Consider the following 19,135-nt stretch of genomic DNA (forward strand, 5'->3'; position numbering starts at 1 on the left):
TTAAAACCCCACAACATCCAAAGTACCATTGATTTCCATTACTACGGGGGATATAACCCGAGACAGTGATACAAAGGCCTACCTCACATCTCCCCTCCATTTGAGGTTAAGACCCACAAGGACACAGGAGTTCCTGGTGGAGCATATTCCAAGTCCTGAACCCACAAGGAGAACATGGGCTGCTATGACAGACCACAAGGAAGTGCCTGCTATCAAAACAACAATCTTAGAGCAATCAATACGAAATTAAAACTGAATTCAAGAGTTTTGCATGACAACTCATGCAACAACTCATGTTCACAACCCATACCTTCTACCCCAAAGGAGGCTTTCTTGCACTTTCCCCAAAGCTGGACTTCACATATTAAAAATTATTATGAGTGCTGACCACATATGAAAGCCTGCTGCACACAGATACTAAAGGGATGCATATAATGTCACAGGTCAAATCCTGCTCAAACTGAAGTCAGTGAACAGGGTAAGCAAGTTAAGGGATTCAAGTTTAAAAACAAATCAGTCAGAAGCCTACTGGTGATGAACTAAACAAAGGCTCAGCCACATGTTGAGTTGCCTGTCTTGTAGACGTACCCAAGAACTTTTTTATTCTGAGCTGATTTATATATTGTTGAATTCCTTATCTGCTTGATATGCAGCTCACTAACACTAAAAAACGCATACAGATTCAGTAAACACAAATGCATTGCCTAATGCATAAAAATGCATAACTTGTGCAGAAAATAAAATCCATTCATTTGTATGCTGTAGGAGACTATGTCCTAATCTGCAAATACATTTCAGCACAGAGAAAAGCTCTGAAGACTGTACATAGATATTGATAGAGAGATAAGGGCAACTAAAAAAAAATAAATTGCCTTTGAAAGATTTATATATCTAGCTAGCAAAAACTGAGAGAGAGAGGATTAACATACATGTAATTTAAAATGTATATTAACAACATGTCTGTTAATAGGTAAAAATTTGAATCTATGTAAATCATGGCTAAAATTAACCTCTGTGCAACACAAGATACTTAAAAACATGTAAGTCATTTTACTTGTATGTGCCAGTTACTAATCACCATTTCATATTTCATAATCTATATATAAAGAAAAGAAAAGGGTGTTGGAACATGCAGCCTGGAAATGACAAGATCCTAATCCTTAAATATTACTTTTAACTTTAAACAGTTAAGTTAGCATCAGCCGTTTTGACCCATACGTTGTGCAAGTGGCTTTTCAATTTACCTTTTCTGATCATCACTACCATCAAAGAAGGACCGCATGCACAAGCTCCCAGTATTCAACTGTATGTACAACCGGTGTCATGATAACCAAAGTCTGCAATTCTTGCCAACAGAGGAAAAATTATTTTAAAAGCTGTTTTCATGTAAATGAAAACTTGTCAAAATTAATCCTTCCAAAATGTCATCCTGCAGATAGACTAATCTGACAAAGTAAAAGATTTTTTTTTTTTTTTTTAAAAGAACAACCCACAATAAAATAAGATACCTTCTTTCAGGAAAAACAGGTTGTTATGCTGACTACAATTTTAAGTAATATTTGTCCTGGTTTCAGCTGGGTTAATTTTTGTCCTAATAGCTGGTATAGTGTTATGTTTTGGGTTCAGTATGAGAAGAATGTTGATAACACTGATGTTTTCAGTTGTTGCTAAGTCGTGTTTAGTGTAAAGTCAAGGATTTTTCAGCTTCTCATGCCCAGCCAGTGAGAAAGCTGGAGGGGCACAAGAAGTTGGGAGGGGACACAGCCAGGGCAGCTGACCCAAACTGGCCAACGGTGTATTCCATACCATGGGACGTCATGTCCAGTATATAAACTGGGGGGAGTTAGACTGGGGGGATTGCTGCTCGGGAACTAACTGGGCATTGGTTGGCAATTGCATTGTGCTTCACTTGTTTTTTATATTCCAATCCTTTTATTAGTGTTGTCATTATATTGTTGTTATTATTATCATTATTATCTTCTTCCTTTCTGTTCTATTAAACTGTTCTTATCTCAACCCATGAATTTTACCTTTTTCCTTCCAATTCTCTCCCCCATCCCACTGGGTAGGGGGGAAGTCAGTGAGCAGCTGTGTAGTGTTTAGTTGCTGGCTGGGGTTAAACCATGACGTATTTCAGTACTACTATTTTCAGTAAAAAAACAATAAAAGAAAGACTTACATTTTTAATGCAAAATTCCTCTATTGCTTTTCCATATTTATGACCTAGACCAGCAGCATTTAAGGTACCAAGCAAATGGATATCACAAAATTCTTTAAGCTGTTAAAAATTGAAATAAATGAGTAGCTCTGTTCTAGCCATGAAAATAATCAGAAGGTAGGGCAGCATCATGCAACTGTCATACTGAATGGCATTACATAAGCACAGCAGCTGGTGGTTTTCTTTTTGATTTGATGTAGTGAAAGTCCTAGCAGTCACAGTCATCATAGCTGAGTCCCTATGTAATAATAGCAACAATATGGAAAAAACCTCTTACTCTCTCAACCAACATCAACTATCAGAAATTACTATGAAGTAAGAACCTATTTTAAGAATACCTGAGAGGGGCTCCTCAAATGATAGAGTTTACAGACCTCTAAATAGTAAGTGTCGGCTAGCAAGATGGTTGATGGAATAAGGCAAGACTGTTTGAAAAAATGCATGGCATCAACTGAACATCAGTTATTAATGCAAAACACTCATTTAAGATAATAACAAAATAATGCCTAATAATAACAAAATAATGCCTAATAATAACAAAATAATGCCTAAAGAAAAACAGTTTTACAATTTAGTTATATTTTCAAAAGGCTTTTAACAACATCCCTGACTAGAAACCACTGAAGAACTTGATCTGCTAACAAGAACAAAAACAAAAAAACAAACAAAAAACCAGTTTATGATCAAATGGTAAAGGTAAAAAGTAGAATTTCTCATTATTTTATGACTGCTTCTTTGCTTACAGACATTAAATGATGCTTTTAGAGGACTGCAAGCATTGAACAGATAATATTGCCCACAAATGAGCTAGCTTATGTTTGTCAAGGACGCTGTAGAAAGAAACCTTCAATTGACTTAAAAAAAATCTATGGTAAGTAAATGACCATATGATGGTAAATAAAACAACCATGGTAAAGCCATCACATTTTAAAACATGCTAAATTGGCCTCATTCAGCCTCACTGAATGAAATTCAGAGACCTCCAGTTAATGTACAGCTGAAGTCAGAGAGCAATCAAGGCACTGGGATGCATAAGCATGAGCTGTTTGTTTCCACAAATACATCACATTCACTTCTCCAATTACCTCCTTTCAGGAGGCATACTGCGTATCACAGTGGGCCCTGAGACAGAGGGGAGAATAGTTACAGACATAAGAGAATACTGCATGAGGTAACATGACTGGAATTGTTTACATAGATTGAGTAAACAACAGAATAAGGAAAAAAGTGATGAAGTACAAAAAACAGAGCAGGAACCTGACTTTCTGGATTTTGCTATCCTATAAAAATTGAACCACCACACATACCAAGTCACATAAAAAGGTAAAAAAAATAAAAAAAAAAATCCTTCAACAAAGTGTCAGCATGTTTTGCACTCAATGACTCAATGCTGTGTGGTGTACCAATACCAAGAATTTAGCAAGAGACACCCAAGGTTGAACCACAGTTCATCCACCAATTTCTTTGGAACATAATAATAGAACTCTGAATACATAACTAATGAGCTCTTAATATTTCTGAAACGGAGATAAAAGCAGAATATATAATGTTTAAACTAGTCTCCACTTATACCTTCTTTACAAAAGACCTATTACAGAGAATGAATTATCCCCATGAATCCACTCCACAGGACTCTTATCTTCCTCTGAAGCAACTGCTGCTAGCAACGGAATACCGTAGTACCCAGGGCTCACATTCAAAACAGTCATGTTCACTCAAGCTATACTGCTTTTCTCTCCACTTTGTCTTATCTGTTTTACTTGTGTAGTTAATGGAAAATATTTCATTTGCATCTTGAAGTTTTTAATTAATCATACACGCTACAATTTATGTTCCCAGAAAAAATACATTTCACATGTTCTCATATGGATAAATTGCATCTTCAAAGAACGGAAATTAGTGTTTTAAAATATTAATTAAAACTTAAATTAAATTTTTTAAACTTTATTTTTATGCATTACCAGCAGAGAAACAATGTCTCTAGAATTATAAACACCTTCGTAACAAATTTACTCAAAGTTGATAGGACCATAAATCTTTCTTCTAATTAAGCAATCTTCACAAATAAAAGAAGGCTGAGGATTAAACAGATACAGCTCCTTCACTTGTATTTTGCCAAATCAAGCTAAATACAGGTCATTGTTACCTGATCAATGACTTCAGTACAATGGCTGGGGAATTCTTAAATCTCACCGTGCTTTCCAAATCCTTATGTTTAAATCTCTGACACAAGTAGAGGCAATGGGAAAAAGTTGAAAATCACTGGACATTGACTTACTCCCTTTGAGACCTTTCTTTATGAAGTCATATGAAGAAACATCATGTAAACAGATATACATTTTTCATATACTGGAGAAAGAAGAAAAAAAAAGAGCAACGGAGGCTTCACAGCCATACCCAAGTTCTCAGAAAATCATTATTTTAATATAGACATTACTAAGGTCGCTGAGACACAAAAAACTTGCATATGGCAAGCGTAAATTGCCTATACGAAGGAAGGGCAAACGTGCCTGGGATGTACACAATACAAATACAAATTAATCTGGCAGTTTTTCAAAGCTAAACTTTAGGGAAAAAAGAAAACCAGATAAAACAAGAAAGGTACCTAAAATACAATCTTAAATTCATATTAGATATGCCTTCCAATTTTCAAGAATGCTTAGCCCTCCACAGCTCTGTATATCCCAAGATCATGAAAAAACCATAACATAACAATATGAAGGGAAAGGCAAAATGAGATTACCTTCTCTAAATGACAAAGCTATCTGCATTTAAGTGGCATGCAAGTAGTAATTACATTTTGCATTTGTGCAATAATTAAAATCCTTTTAAGACAAGGTGTGTCTTATAGAGGCTTCACAAGTATTAACTTCTTATCTTTAACCCTTCGTTTATCTACAGGAGCTTTATTAGTGCTGCTGTAGCTTCCTGGGGGAAAACCCTAGCTCTTATTACTGTAACTTATGCCTTGTAACTGGTCACTGAACTGAACAGTAACTTATGCCTTGTAACTGGTCACTGAACTGAACAACCATGTACATACACATAACATGTTAGTTGATACCTCACATATGTAAGACAGTGCAGTGTTAAAATAGTCTAAGTAGTGGATCACATTACAGACTGTATTTTTATATACTATGTGAAAACAAATGGATTTCCTAGCTTAGATGGACAAAGTTCAATTTGATATGAACATTCTAAACCCTGTTTTTCTCCCCCCCCCCCGCCTCATTTTTTTAATATATAAAAAAGTCAGTATTTTGACCCATATTTTTCATGCACCAGTTAACTAGAAAATTACAGAACCTGAAGAGCTCAGATAAAATTCATCTAGGGGATTAAAACAACGCACGCCTCCTCCCTCCAGTAGCGTGGGATGCTACTGGAATGTGAATTAAAGACTCTCAAAGCCTTTGAAAAATGAGGACCCCTGAATTTTTAATTTTGTTAACTAATCATTAGAGAACTGGAAATTGCTGTGTTTCTGACTGTTTGATAGGTAGCTGCTTCCATAAAGTACATTTTTAATTTTGTAAGAGCTGGCCTGTTTCCCAGCAGCACATTGATTTGTGGGACCACTACTTACAGCACCTAGAGCATAATTAAATATTAAGTCCTTCCTTGATGTATGCAAAGTCTGACTAAGAGGATTAGTAGACACACTGAGGGTGGCTTTCACACATTTTCTGGTAATTGAACACTGCAATATCATTAAACTTATCTTTACTCAATAGAAATCCATGTTCATCCTTTACAATATCTGCTATCCCTTTTTGTACCAAGGAATGGTAAAGGGAAAGAGGGATCCCCTAAAAGCGTGTAAAAAAATGTCAAGCAAGTAAACAATCTGGAAGTAAAATAATGAATACATCTTTTAAATATTTGCAATTTAAAGTTCATTTAAAAAAACCCAAAAAACCAACAACCTTTAAACGCATTCCTCTACAATCTAAAAATAGCATTCAATCCATTCCACCCCCCCTTTTTTAAATGTGATTTTCTTTTTTTACTACTTTTCTGGATAAGAAAGGATGACCAAATTAATAAAAGTGTAGTGATGCTGGAGAAATTGACACCTAAAGACAAGGCAGACAGACTGACATAGCAGTCTGAGCACATGTTTGAAAGATATAATTCCTCACGTCTACTTTTTGACCCTGTTTCACCCCGGACTACAGAGCAACCTGATCAAACTTTTAAACTGTGCTTCAACATCCCCTTCTGTAAAACGGGGTTGCTTTTGAAGGTCTTTGCACCCAAAGCACTAACTTGCACGAGAAACTTGCTTAATTAATGCTTTGCCAAAAGCTCATATACAAATCTCTCTCTTCGCTTTTCAGCAGTCATGTAACTACTGAATGCTGCAGTGTTCTTGTTTCACTAAAATACCATGAAGGATTGTGAAATGTACACAGTTTTCAATATGCTGTTTTATTATGCTATTTTCTCTGTTCGGTAATTCACAAAATAAGCAAACAATAATCAAATAAGGTCATCACTTGATTTTTCTAATATCAACTTGTAGACTAGCATTTGACGTCAGCTGACTAGAAGAGGAAAAAAAGAAAGAAGTAGTCTAAGTAGTGGATCACTCATTTGTTTTCTTGGACACTTGTGAAGAACTCTGTATTTCAATGACTGGGACCCAATGGACAAACCAATACGACTCTTCTGTCCAAATCACACAACGGTTACCTAGCACAAAATATTCAATGAAAACAAAGCATTCTCATCTATCACATTTAGCTTGAACTGACATGAAAATCAGAATAATTTTTAAGTATGTTCCAACAGGACTCTCATAATTGTACTCTGTAGCAGGAATTGGGGTGAAAAAACAATGATTTTTATGTACATATAAGCACAGCTTTCACTATTGCTGAGCATGAAAACTACTTCTGAACTTAGCTAAATAATAAATACTATATACAGAGAATTTTATATTACAGTATTGTACATACATTTTTATATAATTATCTTGGAAAGGTTTGAGCTTATGTAGCACAGTACTTAAGCTTTTTACTACATGGCTTCTTGCACTACTTGCTTACCCATCAGCAAGAGTAGAGCACTAAAGTGATCAGCAACTCTGTGTTAGAAGCAAATGGACTGCTGCTTATAATCAGTACAAACTTCTTCCCTCACAAAAACCAGGTACATTTTCCTCCTTGAAACTAGGAGTATTCTAAAAATCCACCACTTCAGGAAACAGAATTTATTAACTGATTATATGGAGAGACCTAAACAGGCTGGAAGAGCGGGCCAACAAGAGTTGCACAAGGCTTCACAGCCACGCTGCACCTGGGAGAGCACAGCTGGGGCAGCCAGGCTGGGGAGGGCCCTGGGGGACGTGGTGGGCAGCGAGCTGCACGTGAGCCAGCAGCATATGCAATGCATTCAATCAATTCCTAAAACATCACGAGACAAAAGTAAATGGATGCGAGTTTCAGGTTGTAAAGCTATATACCTTTTGACTTACCAGATTATGGGAGAAAAAAGTGATCTTATCTTACATATTTCTCAAACAAGTGTAATGAGTCTCACAAGGTTTCTGTCAAATACAGGTTCTTCTGTCTTCTACAGACATGGCTGAAAGCCATTATCTACCTGTGACTTTTTCCTTAAAACATACTCCAGTTGAATCTTTTAGACCTGAAATGCTTTTGGATTGGAAAGCTGTTCACAGGCAACACAAACATTGACAAAGGATTGAACTGAAGATGAAGAATCCAATCATAGACAGAGACCTGAAGAGTAGTTGAGGAGTTAAGTGCTGGCATTACTGTGAATGCAGGAGAAAAAGTAATTTCTAAAGAAAGCAAGAGATAAGCATTTTCTTCTTCTTTTAAGATTTTTATTAGGATTATACCCTCAGATGATCTTAGCAGAGTGAGTCAAAACTGAGATATTGCTTTTGTTTTATATGAATATAAAATGGGTTTCTGCACAGATTTTTTGAGGAACTATTGGAATCATTCTATTTTAGTTCCATAGGTCTTAGCATGGGGGGGAGGCATTTAGAAAATGGACAAAAAGTAGCTCTGCTTCTGAACAAGTCTACATGCAGCAAGTGATACTCATACGATTTCAAAATGGCGCAAGCTTCAAAGACAAGACTGCTTCTTCCTATTAAGCCTTTAGTATATTTTCGTTGTACTTGGAAATGTAGAAACTCTAAAAATACATATGTTGATGTTAAACACTTCACCAAAATGAGTAATGAAATAAAGCAGTTAAAATATTAATGAACAACCAACAAGAGCCTTTATGTATATCTAGAGTTATTATTCTACTTGATACACTCAAGTGTTTTCACCCCTGAGAACACTCACTAGGTGATCCTTAGTAGTCTTAGATCAACTTCTACATACACTTAAAAAATTAAAGCTAGGCATTTTGTCACCCTTTAATTCAGAAGGAAAGTTAATCTGTTTTAGACTTGAGAACTTGAACTACAAGAGCTCTGGCTCTCTTAGTTGGAAACAAATAAATAGCTAAGAGTAACTTCTTTCACCAGTGATTCTACCTTATTTTTTTCCCTGACTTTACACTGAAAAAGACTTAAAACTATCACTTGTGCAGTTTAAGGCATGAACTGTTTTTAAGCAACTACTTTCAGTTGTTAGGTGCTACCTCTTGAGAGAGGAGCAGACTAACTATAACTGAATGCATTCCCTTATCAATCAGGTCTTCCCATCTGAGAATGTCCTTGGTGCTCCTACTACACGTTCATGGAATAATACTTAAAGACCCCAGAAAAGAAGAGACAGTGGCAAGTAATTCTCATTCTAATTCTGACTATAATGTCACACCAAGTAGAAGATAAAGAGGAAAGGTAAAAATGACAGAAAAAATGGTCAGAAAAGAAAGAATATAGAGAAACTTCAAAGTCAGTCCTTGACATGGAGGAAAATCATTAGAGTTTAATCAAGTTCGGTATTATGTACTCCTGATTGCAAACAAAAGCTGAGTCTGTTAACTTTACCTAACACTGTTTTTCAGAGAATAATGTATTAGAAACCTGATTCAAAAGGAAGGTAGGATTAGTTCCCATACCAACAGCATGCATCGCAACCATGTATTGCAAACCAGCATTTCATCATATAATCCTTGCATAAAAACAGTCTTATGCTACCATTTATAGCAATCAATATTAATACCTTTGTTTCAGGCCAGCAAGCTCTAAGAACAGCTTGCGTCCTGAAGTACACAAGTAGCTTGCTGTCTTCGTCACTGAGATGGAAGGCTTGCTCCAGAATTTGCAATACTCTGATGCGAGGCTTCACTGCTAAAGAGTCATCACCACAGAAAGGTCTCAACCACTCCAGAAGGTCATCTGAAGAAACTATTTTCTCCCTGTAATTAAACAATACTGTGTTAAACAGTCTTTGGTAATTCTAATGAAAGTACTACATGTGTTTTCAAAGCTGTTAACAAGTACATTCAACACATAACAAATACATAAGACTGGAAATGGAAGAGCTCACTTCTGTGAGACCGCAGGGAAACTAGATCTCATAAATCAAGTGCCTAAAGCTAAGGGGTATAAGAACTTTTTCTGAGCTTCAGATAACCACGTAACATCATAGAAACCCATCTATACAGTTACATATTCTCCTACATACTCCTTTGACTGCCAACTGTACATAATGGTGCTGGATTTCAGCACCAGAAAATCCAAGCCTTTTTATGGTGCCTGGTCCTGACTGATGCCTGTACTTCCACGCCATCTTACTTCATGGAAAATCAGCTTGACTGCTTGCATTTTAAGTATGACATTTTTGTATCTGATGCTTATTCATGTTGCTCTATATTTTCTTTCTTTCCTTGCAAGTCCCTTCTTTACACTCCACATACACAAATTAGTTTCTCCTGATTGTAGCTCTAGCAATTTCTTTTTTTTTTCTGTACCATCTCTAGCCAGCTTGATTAGTCTATGTTCTAGTATGATAATGATTGCAGAATGCCCATAATCCCTAGAAAGAAAAAAGAGATGTTAAAAACCCTAATTCTGGGGGTTTTCATGATTTGGGTAATTAGAAAAACTCTTAATTAAATAATTTGATTCAAACAGTGTATTGTATTGAATACATTCTAACTGTGTGAAAGCATGTACAATACACAGATTACCATGAACTCACCAACCATCTAGCAGCTGCAGACAGAATAATCTATTATGTCCCCTAGAGGTTATAAACTAGCATGTAACAAATCAGTAAATGCTATTCTGCTATGCTTTAGTGCTATTTTAAACTAAAGCTAATTTTTTTTCTTTAAAAAAAAAAAAATTAAAAAAAATCAGAAAGTGGTTCCAGGTGGAGTGTGATTTATAACTAATGTTCCCTTATTTGTCTTAATAAGACAGACGGGAAAGTAATATCAGACAGAAAACACCAATTTAACCTGTCTTGCAGCTCTGAAATAATAAACATTGGCAGCCTAGGTTTCCATATTACAAGGATTTCAATTTTACTTAGACTTTATATTGTCTGAATGATGCTGTTAGCTCAGAACTTCAACTAAATTAGACATGCCTCCGCTGAGCAGGTGGCATTCAAACTGTAAATTAAAAGTTTGGGAATTAAGAGGACCTGCTGGAATATTTCAAGAGTTTTGTAGAGCTCGCACTTGATGTTTATATATGTTTTCCTGAGGGAAAGATTTATATTTTGTAAATTGAATAGCTGAGGTTTAAGGCGATAAATAAGAACAAGTATTTAAATGAATGTAAACAATCTCTTGTAATCACAATGACTTCCACTCCAGCTTATTGTTTCAGCAGTTAAATATTGATGAACTATACAAATAAAAGACTCCAGCAAGTGCATCTCAGAATAAAAAAGTACCGACTCTCCCATTCTACCTTAGAATATTGCAAGTAAGATTTACTATAGATTTTGACATCAATTCAGTTTACTTCAGTATCCAATATTTAACTAATTTAATGTCAGTGGAGAAGCCTCCAGACAATAGTGTAATTGTTTTTGTGTGGCTACCACAGAGTATGGGGTTTTATTATTATTATCATACATAAGTTCTTAGTTTGTATGTCTGGAAACAAAACTGATTTTTTTCTTCTTCCTTGTCTTTACTGGAATTGCAATGGAAAATGTCAGTGAGACATACAGACCATTATGTGACCTGAATTAAGGGCATCCCCAAAAGAGGACTAAAAATGTGGTGAAGCATCACACAGCATTTGTGAAACTGTTTCTGCACTATACCCTAAAATATTGACAAATTTAGATATCTAAATTCAGATATCTGAAAGCGAGTCATCATTATTTGCAATTTATGTACTAAACTGAAACAGAAGCAGTGAAGTACTCCCGGTAGATATACAACCTGCAGTAGTCACAACAGAAAAACCATTTTCTCAAATCACCATAATACACAGTTACCTAAATTTTAGGTTCAGTGACTTGCGTTCTTCCAAATGACTAAGTAAAGGCTTCTGTCAGGGCTCAGATTTCGAACCTGATAAATGATAGCCTGTTCAAGAATAAAGTCTTAGAAAAATTAAGTGCAAGCCCATTATATATATCCACGAAATCATCCATATTCAGTGTTGTACCTTCAATGCTTTCATGAGAAGTATCTTTCAAAGTCTTAAACAAAGAATCCATACAGAAAGTTCTTACCCTTTCTCAACACTTGCATGCACTGCAGAAATGATGCCTTCTAGGATTCCAAGTGGATCTTTCACTAATGTAGATGAGCCACCATTTCCACTTTTAGGGGAAGACAAAATTAACATTAAAATGGTCCTTAATATCGTATCTAATTCTATCCACCTGTAGGAGTTACATCAATTGTTCAATAATTATAGCAGCAATTTTCCACTTTCCCTGCTTAACTAGTACCTTTATTTTAATGTCAAAGTAATGCAAGGAGCAACAAGAAAAGAGTGGGAAAGAGAAATACTGAAATACCTATGTGAAACTTGAAAGAAAAAGAATAGTTAAAATTTAGCAGTTCTAACACAGATTAGGTCAACAAAATATACAAATGTAATCTCATTACTTCAAAGATCTTACCAACATCAACTAAACAGATTAAAGGTTACACATAAATGTCACCATCTTTTCTTTTCAAATATCATCTTGCAGTATCACTATTGGTTTAAACCAACTTCACTGTAACCTGAGTCAATAGAATCCTACCTGCTGATTCCACAGATTTCTTCCCCTCACCCTGCCGTGGTTAATTTTCAGTTGGATCAACCAGGTTCATGATTACCAGAACCAACAGAATTAAAAATAGGGAATATGTGGTCAAGAACGGCATGTGGGAAGGGGAAGTATCAAGCTACTATGCATGTATAGGAATAGAAAAATGTAAATCACGCTGCTCATCAGACGTTCCAGTTATAATACAGTGTTCTTCCGCAGGTCAAAATACTGGGGGGGGGGGGGGGGGGGGGGGGGGGGAATAATCACTCCAGTAGGAAAAAAAGCTTCACTCATAATGCAATGCAAGTGACATTTTCTGCTAACATTTTCAGCAAAACAAACCTAAGATGTGAATTAGTGCTGCAAGAGGGAGGGATTTTGCACTGGTACTCCAATAAAGCACACAGTTTCTCGTCATAGAAACCACTGCAGTGGCAATGATGCCTGGATGAACTAGAAAAACAACAGTTTTGCCTATCTTAGAGTTTGCCAATGCTGCATTAAAGAAAGAGAAAAGCAGGCAAGTACTTCTAAGGTTAGCTTACTAAAGATGACTCAAAAACCCAGAGATAAAGTGTATTTTCTCCACAGTTCATCAGCATATCAAAGCTCTTCGGCTATGAAAAATATCAGCCTCTTCCTATATGGTCTCTTAATAAGAATGAATACATATCCACACTACCCTGACTGTTCTGTCTAAAGCCAAAATACACTGCATGGCTGATAGTAATGTGTAAAAATAACGGCAATACTTCACAATTTTTTGGTCAAGAGTTCTAAATTTTAATAAATTTAATAAATTTAATAAATATAAATTTTGTCATTTATTACTTCAGTAAGATAAACATATTGCTTAAAAATGATTATACTATATGGCATAGAGACCTGAATTTTTATAACCTTTACTGTCTTCCTGCATTCAGAATTTTCAACTTTTCTATTTTTATCTTAACAGGTGACCAGCACTTCAGTGAACAAGACTAGTTTTAAAACCAACATGTAACTCCATTCAGAACAGATGCAAGATAATTTGTTGCATGATGAAACCTTAGTATATTTATTTTATATTACTATACTGCACTCATAAGTCTAAAGTAGGAGTAGAAAGCTCGTAACACCACCCTTTTTCTCAAAAAATACTATTACACATGACTGATAGAAATGCCATTCTTAATACCAATACTATCATATGGCAGCTAAATAAACTTTAAAAGAGTGAAGTTTAAATCTAGATATTTTCCTAAACATCTTCAGAATATTTGGAAATAACCAAATTATAATTTATAGTACAGAAATATCCAGGATTTTAGACTCCTGAAGAGACATGTGTGCCCAAAAGATAAAAACCTATTTTCACCAAAAAAACACGTAAAAAAAATTCAGTCTCAAAAAAAAAAAAAAAAAAAAAAAAAAAAAAAAATTTAGATCCACCAGTACTGTAGAAATGTGGAAATGGTAAAAAGAAGAGCGGTATTAAAGTAATCATTTTAAGCAAGCAGCTACATGCATTAGGAGATGGTTTTAAATTTGCTTTAAAATAAAAAAGCTAAGAAAATTTAAGATATGTTCCCAGAGTGAAGACAGACACTAACCACTTCATTAATGTTCTGTTTACAGGCCAGATTTAAATTTTCCTGTATTATTATGCTTTTCATGTTTTTTTCAATTAAGTTTGTAATAAAAAGACATCAACAAAGGGCATTAACATGGCACATCTAAAGCAAACTAGAGTACTTGTAAAACTTGTAAACTAAGAAAAGTATCATGATTGAAACAGAAAAGAATAGGACAGTTGCAGCCTTTCAATACTTAAAGGGGGCCTATAAGAAAGACGGGGACAAACTTTTTAGCAGGGCCTGTTGCAATAGGACATGGGGTAATGGTTTTACACTAAAAGAGAGTAGATTTAGACTAGATGTAAGGAAGAAATTTTTTACGATGAGGGTGGCGAAACACTACAACAGGTTGCCCAGAGAGGCTGTGGCTGCCCCATCCCTGGAAACATTCAAGGTCAGGTTGGACAGGGGTCTGAGCAACCTGGTCTCGTTGTCATTGCAGGGGGGTTGGACTAGATGGCCTTCAAACCCAAACTGTTCTATGATTCTATGGACTACAGAAATGGAGATCTTACAGCTCTACTTACCCTAAATGATCTTCCATATCAAAGGAGGCTGACCAGCAAACCTTATATTTTGGGTACCCTCCATTTTGGAGATTGGTTCTGAACAGTCCTAGCATTTGTTCTTTAAAAACCCTTCATGTCTCTAATTAGAAGTGAAAGCCATTAGCTCCTATTGCAACCAGGCTCTGAGCACCTCAAAAAAACCCTCGGGTCAAAAAAACCATATATGCAGAAATTAGCGGACATTTCTGAAAACAGAAAACCACAGTTTCAGACAATACATCGGTGAAGCCAGCTCTCAAGCACCATAGATGTATGAACATTTACAGAAAGCTTCAAGTTTGGCATATGCTGACAGGTACTATCCTACTAAGCAGGAGGAAAGGAGAAAAAAAGTGAATCTAAGCAATAAGTTAGAGTTATCAAGAATAAGAAAGCATTTTAAAAAGAAATCTTGAAAGACTGAAAGCTAGCTTTTTTTTTAAGCTTGATATTGCCTTTACTGCCTAATGTTAGAGAAACTAAACAGAGACAATGAGACAAATAATCGTGTCAAGTTTCCACAGACTGTTGCCTTGTTCTTTTCTTAATGATTAATGATTAAAAATAAGCAGCTACTAACAGAAACAAATATAATTAATGACGGATTAGTCTTCCACACAGATTATATACTATTTTATGCATGTTTTAAATAACAGAACAGGATTCAATGTTCACCTCAAAACTCCTAGGTATAAGCCTAGTATAATTGCACTGATAAAGGCTTATTTTGATTTCAGTTCAGCTTCAGAAAATGCGATGCATTTTTAATCAAGTTCCTCAAACACAATAAAGTACAAAGAATACTTGAAAAGAGAATAAATTAGCTTCATCTAAATCTTTTAACCTAATTACAACATTCATTGAAAATACTTGATATTGTCTTATTTCTCCAGCCTTATTTTCCTATCTCTGTTTGTGCTTCCTCTAAATATGAGGAAAATAAGAAAATAATATATTGTTGGTGCGATAATTCAAAGCTGGGGAAAAAAGTCATAATGCCAAACTATTGTTTCCATCAGAAATACCATGAAATTATGATATCCAACTTACAAAAGTACAGAATCAGAAAATTACTCTGTAGGACCCCTGCTCAAGTGAAACAAGATAGTAGAAAATCTTGGGGTTTTTTCCTTCTAAGTTAGCTACTCAGTCTAATAAAGCTGGTTTTACCTTCTTCATGAAACACGGGCCATTAAACAAGAACTCAAAGTTTCACCAAACCTTTCCTGCTTATTGCCTGCTGAATACTTCTGAAATTTCATAAAATGCTACATCCATCTTGACACTTAAGATAAGAAATTTAGGAGCTGCAAATGAAGCAGGCCATAAAGTCTTTAATAGGCAAATTGTCTTCCCTGACTAACCAACCATGAACATGCCTCCAGTCATGCACCATGGAAAGTCTCTAGTGTATCACGTGAATGATCTTAGGTAATGGATTAAATTGAATCCTGGATAAGTCTAATCAGACTACCATCATTACCAAAATCTTCTGGGTTTTTTTCAGAAGTTCATGATTTCTACTGACTCGGTGACTGACTTATTTATAGCAGCTGTTTCCACAGGCAAACAAGGAAGTGCCCAACACCTATGTCATGTAAAGTATGCAGATATACTCTGCTGGAGAGATTTTATACATACCAATGCAAGAGTTTCTACTTTGAATTTTGTGTGCCAGAACTAGAGAGTCAAGGGAGATAAAAGTAGTTAACAGAACTGGACTATACTGCTTTTGAAATTACAGTGTAGGTATGTAATATCAGGTAAATAACTATACATTATATTTAACAAGAAGACTGTTTCTGAGAAGGTGTCAGAGTTTTTAAGCCTGTGATACTGTATACTATTGAAAAATGAGGCCAAAAAGTAACTTAATTAATCTTTCATAAAGGCAATACTTTCTAGAAGGTTCTTCTGCGATACTCAGTAAAACACTAATAACAAAAGACATTTTACTGTGTTTGAAGGGGGGGTGTAGTTACGAAACTGAAAGAAGGATGCATATTTTCAGTCACAGAAGTGGTGGATTGATGCTTAACTTTCAGGCAAATCACCAACACCATCCTAATTTTTCACATCCATACAGGCCTGTTTCACTTATGGTTACAATACTTCAATTACATTCCCTGTCACTGTAGCTACAGAAAATCCAAGTTCAGTGTTATAACCTTATAACTGCTACTTTGAAGGTTAATTGTCAAAGACGGAATTTTCCAACATGATCTCTTTCAAAATTATTGTATAAAATAACTACATTGTATAACATATCAAAGTTCCAATAAATAAACCTGAAGAGCTTTCCCTTGAAATGTTGCATTTATTGAATAGTAGTTTGTCATTCCAGGTACAGAGGGGTAAGACTACTTCTTTAATTGTAGTTTTTGCCCATTAACCCTGAAATGCAAGTATTGCACAAAATGTGGTTAATATATTTTAACTTGTGTTATGATCTAGCTTGAAAGCTAACATCTGAGCGTAGGATAGAGAGGCATCCAATTTTATTCACAGCAACAACATTAATACCAGCAGGCTTAAGAGATGCCAAGCAACAACCTTTCTTTTAATTGCTCCCTATATTTAGAGTGACGCTACTTTATAATATGATCCTCATACAGAGTTTCATAATAGAGAGAATATTATTCCAAGTATTCTCTTATTTTATGCTAGATTTTTACTTCATGCTCTTTATCATTGTAGTAGTCAAACTTTCCATAGGTCACTATCTGTTCATTCAACATGAATGATATGAAATTATCTTCCCCCGACCCGCAAACAGGCAGGGTGGGGGGTGGGAAGATTTCTACTGATCACAGTAGGTCACATCACACACCAAATGAGTTTATCATCTGAACCCTCCGACTAACTCTGCCATCTTTGCCACTACAGTTTCCTCTACTGGAAAGAGGCATTCCCTTCTTTACTGGAAAGGGCTGCTTAGGAGTTACTGGTCATGGTCTCCGCCCTGGAACTTTAAATCAACTTGCAGACATTCCAGCCTTGCAATGCATATAAAGAACAAATAATTCAGTTCAAAGAAAAACGCTGATAAGAAGGCACAGTAGAAAGGAGAATTTTGATAGGTTTCTCATACTCTGCATGTTAATGAGACTCATTATAGTTGAAATAACTGGACTTTGTGAGCTTTATATCTCAGCATCACATTGCTATATTCTAGTCAGAAACAGCAGGACAGTGATTATCTAAAGCCAAATTATTCTTTATCAAATGGACAAACCCAGACAAGAAATACAATATCTTATGTTGCTGCGCAAAAGCTCTACCATTATTGAGGATGCTATGAACATTCTTAAACTGAGTGACAGGAGAAATCAATTTGCTGCCAAAGAGGACTGCAGACACTTTGACAGGCTGCCTTCTTCTCATCTGCAGCACTTCAATCTGCTGTAATATACACCACATACATGCTGAAGAAAAGGCAGAGCCATAGAATATCTTCCATGCTAGACTTGTTTCTCTATTTCTGTTATGTGCGTTCAGATCATCCTGCCCACATAATTTTTCTGCATGCAGAAGAATAAGATAAATTCTCACAGTTTTTTCTATCTAAACCGGTCTTAGAAATGCTAAACAGTGTCTAGCAGCCATCTAATAATGGAATACTTACTCTTTTGTACTTGTTGCATGTATCTCTTTAAAACAGAAATACTTTGGAAGAGTTTTGTATGAATAGGTAAATAAGAAGTATCTGGTCATCATCCCCCCCCCCCCAAGATAAATAAATAAATAAAAAAAAAAAAAAAAAAAGAGAAGAGGGAAGTATTACTACTGAAACCACTAGGTTACAGATACAGTGGTCTTTCATTTGGTATATTCAGTATATCAAAGACCCAGACAGGAAGAGGCAACAAATATACTCAGCAACGTTAAATCCAAGAGAGCTTCCTCAAATGAAACAAAAATCCCTGATGAATTAATTTCACCTGACTGCAGAAAAGAAGTGAATACTTTTCTTCTGCTTTGAAGGAGAAAGAGCATCAACAGACAGAAGGATTCTTAGAGCTCATTGATATTCTGTCAACAGTGATGGCAAAAGGAAGAAAAAAACCAAATAAAATCCCAGGCTCTCTTCATCCGGGGAACACAAATACTGACAGAGATGTAGATGTAAAATCCCAGAACTTCATTCTTTGCTTGCCGTCTTGAGAATTTCACATCTCAGCTCTAGTCTAACAGCAATGGGGACTGAGTGTGCTCTTTGGTCAAGTTGTTCTGACGGAAAACATCAAGACAGGGCAGATTCCATCACACTAAGGCAGGGTCAGAACACTGCTAATTCCTTGGTAGGAAAGAGGACAGGTTGCTCTTATCTGGCTACAAAAATTTGTGGACTTCCACATATCCTAAACCTTGTCAAAGAACAATGGCATCTTCACAGACTCATTCAGCCCTAACAAATAATTTTCAATGTACACTTGCCTCACGGATTATCACTGGAGCCCCCAAATCACATCCCCTATCAATTCACCACCCTAGTAAATATCTTCAGTTTCGTTGCGCAGGAGAAAGGTTGAACCTTAAAGGACATGCTGAAGTCTTACATTACATGCCAAAGGAGTT

At 35.7% G+C, this 19,135-nt stretch overlaps 1 protein-coding gene across 1 annotated transcript in view; it reads right to left on the reverse strand.

Annotated features, from left to right (window-relative positions):
- Positions 1 to 19,135, reverse strand: part of NBAS (NBAS subunit of NRZ tethering complex) — a 189,434-nt gene that overhangs the window by 36,475 nt on the left and 133,824 nt on the right. Inside the window, exons 47-48 of the mRNA XM_049818661.1 lie at positions 11,863 to 11,952; positions 9,382 to 9,577 (exon numbers count right to left, since the gene is read on the reverse strand). Of these exons, the coding sequence (XP_049674618.1) occupies positions 9,382 to 9,577; positions 11,863 to 11,952 (286 nt within the window). The remainder of the gene's footprint in view (positions 1 to 9,381; positions 9,578 to 11,862; positions 11,953 to 19,135) is intronic.

The sequence above is a fragment of the Accipiter gentilis genome, chromosome 16, assembly GCF_929443795.1.
Source record: "Accipiter gentilis chromosome 16, bAccGen1.1, whole genome shotgun sequence".
NCBI lineage: Eukaryota > Metazoa > Chordata > Aves > Accipitriformes > Accipitridae > Astur > Astur gentilis.